Consider the following 9,429-nt stretch of genomic DNA (forward strand, 5'->3'; position numbering starts at 1 on the left):
GGCAGAGTGTCCCTGGGTTTAATTCCCACTACTACAAAAATAAGGAGGGTGGCTAATGGGAGGTGCTTAGGTCATTGGAGGATGCCCTAGAAGGGGGCTTTGAGGGAACCCCCTTGTCTGTTTCCTGGCCCTTGACAGAAGTGGTTCCTTGCACCACATAGTCCCACAATGGTGTGCTACCTTTGCCAGACTGCAAACGTCTAGAACCATGTGCCAAAATAAATCTTTTAATAAGGTAACTGCCTGGGCCTTAGAGTAAAGCAATGATAACTGAATAATGTGTAAATGAGATTAAAACAAGCTTTTAAAATATGAAGTTGAGACACTAATCTTTTTTTTTTTTTTTTTTTTTTTTTTTTCGGAACCGGGGATTGAACTCAGATCCTTGTGTTTGCCAGTCAAGCGCTTATCCTACTGAGCCATCTCCTCAGCCCCACTAATCTATTTTTATAAATCCTTTTTTGTGCCCATATTTGGGTGCTATGATTTATATGTGACAATGACATTGTAATATGAAACATTAAATTTATTATATAGACCAATGTTGGTTCCTTCATAAATAAAAAAAAATTGATTGTTAACTAAAGTAATGAGAAAAACATAGGTTTTTTTTCTATATTTTTGTAAAGATCAAATTTTAAGGGGCTAGGGAGATAGCTCAGCAGTGTAAGTGCCTGCCTGGCAAGCACACAGTACTGAATTCAATCCCCAGTATTCCAAAAAAAGAAGAAGAAAAAAAAAGGACCAAATTTTAAATAATAGGATTTTTTTCTTTCTTTTCACAATTGTCTTAAACTACTTGAGAAAATAGTAATGTTATATCATTTGTAGTTGTTTCTCTTCAATATTACTGATGAATTCTGCCTCTGAATAAAGCATACATGCCACGGTCCTAAGTACTTTGCAGTAGTGCTGAGCTAAAAAACATCTTCCACATTCTTAACCACTTACCAGTCAAATAATTTAAATACAGGTTGACCAAAAATTGCTTATTCTTCATAAATTTTTATAAGACAACATGAAATATAAAATGACAATTTTATTCAATACAAGAATCAACTGGTTGAAATGACACCTGTCCAAGCAATGCTCAAGAGTCAGTGCAAAAATGACAGCACTGCCCACGTGACACTTGGGGTACACATGCAGTTAACCTTTGCTTTTGAAAATGAATTAAATATGTTGTCATTAACCAGTGAGGGCACTAGCTCATTCCTGTACAGTCTCAATCTGTATACGTTTTTCTGTGTGTGTTAAGATAAATTACATTGGAAACATTAAAACACTGTACTTCCTTGTGGGATCAGGAAATAAAATTTAAGGCTGGAAAAACTTAGAAACTTGTACAAAAGAAAAGACCAAGTCCTTTTTGACGCAGTGTACTATGAAAATGTGCCTTTCTCTCACACATCACTAAAACAGCAGAATTTTCTGAGGCTTTTGAATACACATCTGTCAAAAGGAAGGAAATCTCTTGTTCCCATAGTGGTGTCTAGTCTGCCTGTCCTCAAAGACCAGAGGAAACTTTTTTTTTCTTCAGATAGATGTACCATATCCAGGACTCATTTGTCATCTCTCAAACTGGGCTAAAGCCACCTCTTCCTTGTTGTGTGGAGTCCGAGGTTTTTAAGAGGAAGAGCACTAGTTCTCATCTTTGGGTGAACATCAAATTACTTGTGGCAATTCTAAGTACTGTATACCGAATTAGAATCCCCAAGTCTTTGTTCTGTAAGTCACACAGATCATTATGTTGTGCAGAGATAAGAAGCACTGCGGTAGGTAATAGTGCACTACTTCACAGAACAAGGCTTACAGAGAAAATAGGGACACAAATCCAGAGTGTTACCTTGTATTCTGGCAGTATGGTAATTGAGCCATTGTGGAGTTTGGGGATGGGCAGTTCATTTGTTATCCCTAAATACACTTTTCTGTTCCCCTTTGATTTTTAGTTTTTATAGGAAGTAAGTTTGTAAATGAAAAGGATACTCATCAAGGTGCTTCAGGAAACCCTGTTGGAAATAGGAACAGGAAGACAAGATTGTCTGTGAACCTGCGAACTCAGCCTTAGGAGCCGAGATGTTGTAGAGTGTAGGAGGGTAAGGTAAAAATAAGAAAATAAAGATCATGGCTGTCTTCACTGCCTTTCTATGTCTGAAGGTTTCTCTGTTGGATAAAATAGAAAATCTAATAAGAAAAAAATTGTATGTGCTAACTTTTAAAATGACAAGTGACTAAGATTATACAGTTCCAAATATAGGACTGTGATTTGGAACTAGAGGCATCCAGACTCCTGTGTCTCTATTATAGAAGTCTGAAAATTTTACAGTAATTTGTCAAAAATAAAGGTTCTAAAATAACCTCGGACTGGGAAAAAAAATCTTCGCATAAGACATGTGATAAAGGACTGTTATCTAAAACAGAGCTTTCACAGCAGGAAAACAACCCAAAAAACCTAAACAGACATGAAAGATACACATCTTACGTCATCAGGGAAATACAAATTAAAACAACATCAAGAGCACTACAGACCTACTAGAATGGCCAGAATGGGGAATGCAGACACCACCAGATGCTGATGGGGATGTAGCAAAAGGACCCTCACTCTTGCTGGGATGCAAAATTCCATGGACACCTCAGAAAACAGTTCGGCAGTTTCTAAATATAAATATCGTCTATTGTTTTACCATACAAATAGCAGTTATACTTCTTGGCATTTGCCCAAAGAAGTTGAAAACTTATGTCCACAAAAAGTTAACTGGCTGGTTGTTATAGAAGCTCTTCGTGGTCCTCATTGCCTGTACATTTGGAATACCAAAGGAAAGTTACTGGAATTTTAGCAAGTTAATTCCAACCTACTACTTCCAGTGCAACCCACAGCATAGAGATAGTTATATGTTCACGATGATGGGGAGATAGGGAGGTCCAAAATCCAGCTGGATGAGGGCTAACCAGAACAAAGGCTATGACCCAGGTCAGAACCCAGGTTTTAGTTCTGTAAGAGGGGAGTGGCTCAGGGATAAGTGATTGTAGCTGTGGTAAGAAGTGCCGTGAGCTGGGCTAGGTAGGAGGCCTGAAATCACCTCTGCAATATGCAGAAAGAGTAATCTGCATACCACAATTTGAGGCAATATCTAATGTTTTGGGGCAGGTGCTTGGCTCTGATGTGTAACTTTTTATGCCCTGAGATGTCAGGGCCTCTTACTTGAGGCTCAATCCCAGGGACTGTGGAGTACGACTCTCCCTCCCCCCTGTTCACATGCCTCTTGGGAGCTCCGTGGTGGGGCAACACATCAGCACCTAGCTGAACTGATTTGCATTGTTTAAAGCCAACTGACAAGGTAAAGTCCTAGCCAGCTCTGAACACAGCAATGCGTAAAAGGGCCAGGTTTAGCCAAAATAGAGATAACTGGTCTTCTTTCAAGGAGAGTGACCCAGGCATCCAGGGGGTCCTCCACAGGTGGTAGCAGCTTTATTCATAATGGCCCAAACTTGGAAGCAACCAAATTATTCTTCACTAAATAACTGAAATAAACTATGGTACACTATGGAATATTACTCAGTACTAAAAAAAAAAAAAAAAAAAAGCTGTCAAGTCATAAGGCATGAGGGAACCTGAAATGCATAGCCCTTAATTATAAAAACTAATATGTAAAGGCTACCATACTGTAAGTGACCAATGTCATAACCTTTAGGAAACTACAGACAGTAGCTGCCAGGGGAGGGATAATCAGGTGGAACACATGGGATTTTTAGGGCAGTCAAACCATTCTGTAGGACACTTCAATGCTAGATAGAGGCCATTCTACATGTATCCAGACCCAAAGCATATACAACGCTGGCAGAGCATGCTCTTGGAAACAGCGGGCTTCAAGTGATGATGACGTCGGGGCGGGCTGGCCAATCAGAACACAGATCTCTCGGGATGGAGGCTGAGACAAAATGTGCACATGTAGGCGCAAGAAGTGGCAAATTTCTGTATGTTGCGCTCAGTGTTATTGTAAAATTAAAACTGCTCTTAAAATGTCTTAAAAGTAACCTCATGGATAAAAAGCAGCAGTATGAATAGTGATTGCGTTTTTTATAAATGATTTGTTTCAGTAGGTTTAATGAAACTAACTGAAGAACAGCTTTAAAAACAAATGTACAGGGTCGGCCTGATAGTTCAGCAGACTAAAGCGTCGGCTTAGGCAGCGCACAGGGACCGGGGTTCGATTCCTGGCATGCCGTGTTGGCCTCGGCTGCGGGGCTCCTTGAGATGGCAATTAAAACTGGATGTGGTGGCACTTGCCTGTAATCCCAGCGCTTGGGAGGCTGAAAATGGGCGGATCACTAGGAGTCTAATCTACATAGTGAGACCCTATAGACCTTGTCCTAAATACAGAAAAAAAAAAAAAAAAAAAAAAACCTGAAATGTACAGTTTATTAAATGGGCATATATGACATGAAGTCTCATAATTTTGCTTTTTAGAGATTGAAAAAAAAACACATTTGTTTTATTAGGTGCAAATGAGCAACTTTATTATCAAATAGTTCAGCATCAGAACAAGATTTCTCATTCTAAAAGGTTTTCTTCATATAGCATCATACTGGGATACAATGTCAGAAGAATCAGACACCACTTCCCATTCCAGTTTCTCCTTTACAATTGGGAAATTGTTTTGGTCTAAAAAGTATAAATATCACTGTCTTGTTAATGCCGTCTATGAAATGCATCATTTCCTTTTCATCTAGTACAATTACGCTAGTGCCAGGTTAAGTGACCTGTTTTATAGTGACATAAAAGTCAACTACAAGAAACACAATCATTATTACTTACAGAAGCAAATTCTCTTTAACACAAAGAAATATGTACAATTATGTAAGGCAGATGAGCCCAGAAATCACCTTCATTCAGAGATACTATTTCAGTAATCCCAGATGAGAAATTAATGACCCAGAATAAACTGAAAATTAAAATTAGCCCTTGAGCCTTTGATAGTTTGTGAATTCTAATCAACCCTCTAAGTCGGGTGATGAACCTACAAGACCCATGCCACAGCAGTCTGTTTGTCATCACTGAAAGCTCTAAAACATTCATCATCACTGCACTAAATTAGTCACGTTTTTTCAGAATGATGGATGTATCAAAAGAACATGAACCTCAGTCCTTCTAGGTTGTTTTCAATTTGCGGAAATTTTTCCTTCATCCAGTACTCCACACAGAAATCTGTTCTCAAGCCACCCTTAATATTTACAATGCATTACTCGAGTGCCTACTATATCCAAGGCACTGTGCTGGATCCAGAGATGTAGCGGTGACAGCAATGCTGATCTAGCCTTACAGTATCAGCCAGCTGAGCAATGGAACATTTGGCCAGAATGGCACCGGCCAAAATACCAATGGACCAAAGCTATCCAAATTAAGTGACTGAAAAGAAAAAAATGGTAAATATGATAAGACATTTGCATAGTTTTCTGTAACACAGCCACATCTTTTTTTTTTTATTTTTTGGGGTACCAGGGATTGAACTCAGGACCTTGCGCTTGCCAGGCAGGCGCTTATGCCACTGAGCTATCTCCCTCACACAGCCACATCTGATCAGATCATTCAGTGTTTTCTATGTAAACTGCATTTCAGCAGATGAGAGAAGACTAGCTATTATCCTCTTGACATAACACAAACATTCAGCCAAATGTAGTGCATCATAAATATTGCTAAGGAGAATTATTCATCACCAGCTTTTCTACAGGGGATACAGAAAGTCACAAAAACTTTATCCTTTTGTGCAGGTGAAGATCAATTTTTAAATGCTCCAACTCTACTGGCTTTGCTGATGAAGTTCTTCAGGAGGTCATGGTCCATTTCTGCAAAGCCTGAAGTTTGTGTTACAACAGTCAGATGGTTTATGCAAAATCTGAAGCAGAATTCTTCTAAATCCTAAGAAAATAACAATGGTTTAATAAATTTGCATTTTCCACTTCAATGTTCCACAGCATGAGACTTCTTCAAACAGGGAAAAATGATTTCATAGCCATTTTGAGGAATGGTTGGTACAGCAATATGTAAAGAATAATCATAAAAACTATGTAACTAACACGAGCCCATGTCTCTAGAAATTTAAGTAACTATAAAACATTCAAGTTCCCTTCCACCAGCCAGTGCAAAGAATCCACTGGGTTTTTTTTTTTCCAGAGACAGGTACCTAACCTATGAATTCTTCAGTACCTTTTCCAAGTCACAGTACTTACACTATTCATTGTACTTTCAATATTTGTTAAAAACACAATACCCTTTTATGTTTCTTTGGGTTCTTTAAATATTTCTGCCTTTAACACCTTATAGAAGAAAATGAACAAGCCATAAAAAATAGTAAGGCTGGGAAACTGCCTCTCTTAATTCATTAACATTTCAATTGCTTAAAATTTTAGCAATAATGTTAATAATATTAATAATATTCATTCATTACTATTATTTTTTAAATTTTCCTTTGTAAGAAGATAAAGGTGCTATGGACACAGTTCATCATACTACTCATTTCTTCAACTATATAAATGGTAAAAGCTCAATGGTTTAGGCCTACCAGGTTTATTTTTAACTTTTTTTTTAAACGTGAATGGTTTATTTATTTATTTGTGTGTGTGTGTGTGTGTGTGTGTGTGTGTGTGTGTGTATGGCCAGCTCAGCCCAACAGGGGGCGGGGCTGGCTGGCATGTGGTGCTGGGGGATTGAACCGTGGTCCCTGTGCTTCGCTAAGCTTGTTCTAAGTAGGTGCTTTAGACCACTGAGCCATCTCACCAGCCCCTATTTTTAACTTTTTTCTCTGGAAAAAAATGAGGCCATATTTTGCTGAGTTCACACACCTATAATATTTAAATGATGGAATTAAACAAAAAAAGGGGATATAGATGAATGACCATTTTGTATCTGTGTATTCAAAATGGTTAAGATAGATATATAGCTACATTCTCTGAATTCAAGGAATAGAGGGATTTGTTCTAATAGTGTTTGTAAATAGGATATCATTTCTGCATCTTGTACAACAAACAACCACTAGGAAGGCAGTATGCAATGTGTTAATTATTGGAACTGTCCTACTAATTTGATTTGAAACTGTCTCATTGGTATTTATTTCTCAATAAAATTATGGGAAAAAATAAATTAAAAAAAAATAATTTTTTAAAAAAGTGAAGCCAGCCTCTGAGACCTCTGATAAGTCTCAGACCCCAACTGCGCTGACATCTGCACCAGCATAAGGTACTGCATGGTGGTGGTCAATTTTCTTTTTTATGTTGCTGAAACTAATTTATAAAACCAACCAAATACATACACGCACACACATTGTATATCTCAGTTTTCTTCAGACCCATACAGATGATAGCAAGTGTTGAAGACAAAACTAAAAACAATCAGCAATGAAGAAGAAAAATTAGCTGTTCTGATGACCATGCCAATGTAGACACAAACCTGCAGTACATTTCCCTTTAAGAAAAGAAACACAGTAGGTAAGGAAATGCAATCCCTGAACACAGCCAAGCAGGCTGCTGAGGTCAGACTGGTAGTGTGACATATTTCAGTCCCAGGTAAGCCCTCAGGAGTTAAAAATGACAAAGACAGGAAAATTCACATACCCAAACTTATAGCATGTTACTAAAAATGTGCTTCACTGATACATACTAAATATCATAACACTCACTTAAAATCACATACTGTTGCTTAAAATTTTAGAAGTGATTTTTTTGCCTACAGCATATGAAAGTAAAACGAGACAAAGATTTATCTTTTTGGTCTGAATTCTATAAATTGGAAAAACCCACACCCACAACACACTTTGTGGTAGGTGGCTAGGCATTTTGTAGTCTTAGAGAGCTGGCCAGTGTCAGTAAAATGGCTAATTAATGGAAGAACAAAAGGACTTTAAGAGGTCATCAGTTGGATCCACTCTCCTTTACTTTCTAAAATGGGAATTTCCTGTAATTATTGTAAGGACAGAACTTGGACAGAGTTCCTGCAATTCTAAGACTCTGATATATCGACATAAGGTGGTGGTGTTCACAATGGAATTCTGTCTATATAGAAGAAGGCCCTCCATTATTTTTTTGGTAAAAGAAATTTGTCTATATGTTACTACGTTATATGGTTTCATCTTTACAATTGAGCCCTTACAATCCCAGCATATTTCCCTAGTTTATTCATCCTCCTACACAACTGTCATACTCAGACTTACACTATTGGGCTTTAAGGCCAAATACCTCCTCCTAGTCGTCACACTATGCTAATATGACTTTTCATTTCACTTAGGAAACAGCACTCAAAAGAGGATCCACAGGCTCCCAGGGATCACCCTCAATTCCCTAGGGGCCTGTGAACTCTTTCCTGTCCAGATAGGTAATGTGAATGATCTATGGCTGATACAAAGCCAGTCTCTTGCTCTTTCACTGGATTCTGTGAACTCCTACTCAGCAACACTACTCTAGTGACAGCCCTCTTGTCATTAACTTGTTCTTCTTGACTGGATCATTCCTATCATGCAAACAAGCTTCAATATTTTTTTATCTTCAGTTAAAAATGTGTTATACTTCCAACTTCTCTGCAATCTATTTCTCTTTATAAGTGAACTTACCAGAAAAAGTTGTCCCTTCCCAACCACCAATTCCTTTACTTTTACTATCCAGGGAGGCTGTAGCCCACTACTGCTTGCCAAGGTTCCCCATGGCATTCTCCTTACTCTGTGTTCATGCTGACCCACTGGCAGCATCTGATGTCATGGGGGCCGTGCTCTTTATTGATACTTGCTCTTTCCTTGCTTCCAGGACACCATCTCTTAGTTTGTCTCTTCCCCATTGCTCAATACATTTTAGTCTCCTTTGCTGGTGTCCCCTTCAAGATTCCTTGACCTTTACATACTGAGTACCAAAGACGATGTTCAAACCCACACCTCATGACACAGCCTCACAGCTTTCAATACATTTCCTTCTAAATCCCAAACTGCTTTATGCCACTTGTTTATTAGATATGTTCATGTGGATGTTTAAGACATCATGTACTTAATGCATGCAAAACCAAATTACTGCTATTTGTCCCCAAATGCTGTTCCTACTCATCTTCCCTATCTCACTGCAACAATTTCATTCTTTCAGCTCCTCAGGACAAAAACCTCGATGTTGTCTTAAGTTTTCTTGTCTCTTCAACCCCATGTCTAATCGATCAGGAAATCTTACTGTCTCTACCTTCAACATAACCTCACAATCCACAACCTTTTCACCATTTCACAGCTGGAGACCCGCACCAGTCCACCCTTGCTCCTTACAGGACGGCACAGCCCTCTCTCTGGCCAGCCTCTGAGCTCCATATGCTTTTATTTATTTATTTTTTTTTTCATATTTAAATACATTTTATTAGTAGTTGTTTTACAAATTTTTGGATTTTGCGTGGCATTTTCTTTTTTTTTT

The 9,429-nt window shown here is 38.3% G+C and overlaps 1 protein-coding gene across 9 annotated transcripts in view; it reads right to left on the reverse strand.

The window, feature by feature from the left end:
- Positions 1 to 5,182: 5,182 nt before the first annotated feature.
- Rcbtb2 (RCC1 and BTB domain containing protein 2) overlaps positions 5,183 to 9,429 on the reverse strand; it is a 45,891-nt gene continuing 41,644 nt past the window's right edge. For all 9 annotated transcript variants that reach the window (XM_023717220.1, XM_023717217.1, XM_023717216.1 and 6 more), the window contains one exon: positions 5,183 to 5,917. In XM_023717220.1, the coding sequence (XP_023572988.1) occupies positions 5,777 to 5,917 (141 nt within the window). In that variant the 3' untranslated portion in view covers positions 5,183 to 5,776. The remainder of the gene's footprint in view (positions 5,918 to 9,429) is intronic.

Source organism: Octodon degus, unplaced genomic scaffold, assembly GCF_000260255.1.
Source record: "Octodon degus isolate 3935 unplaced genomic scaffold, OctDeg1.0 scaffold00051, whole genome shotgun sequence".
Lineage (NCBI taxonomy): Eukaryota > Metazoa > Chordata > Mammalia > Rodentia > Octodontidae > Octodon > Octodon degus.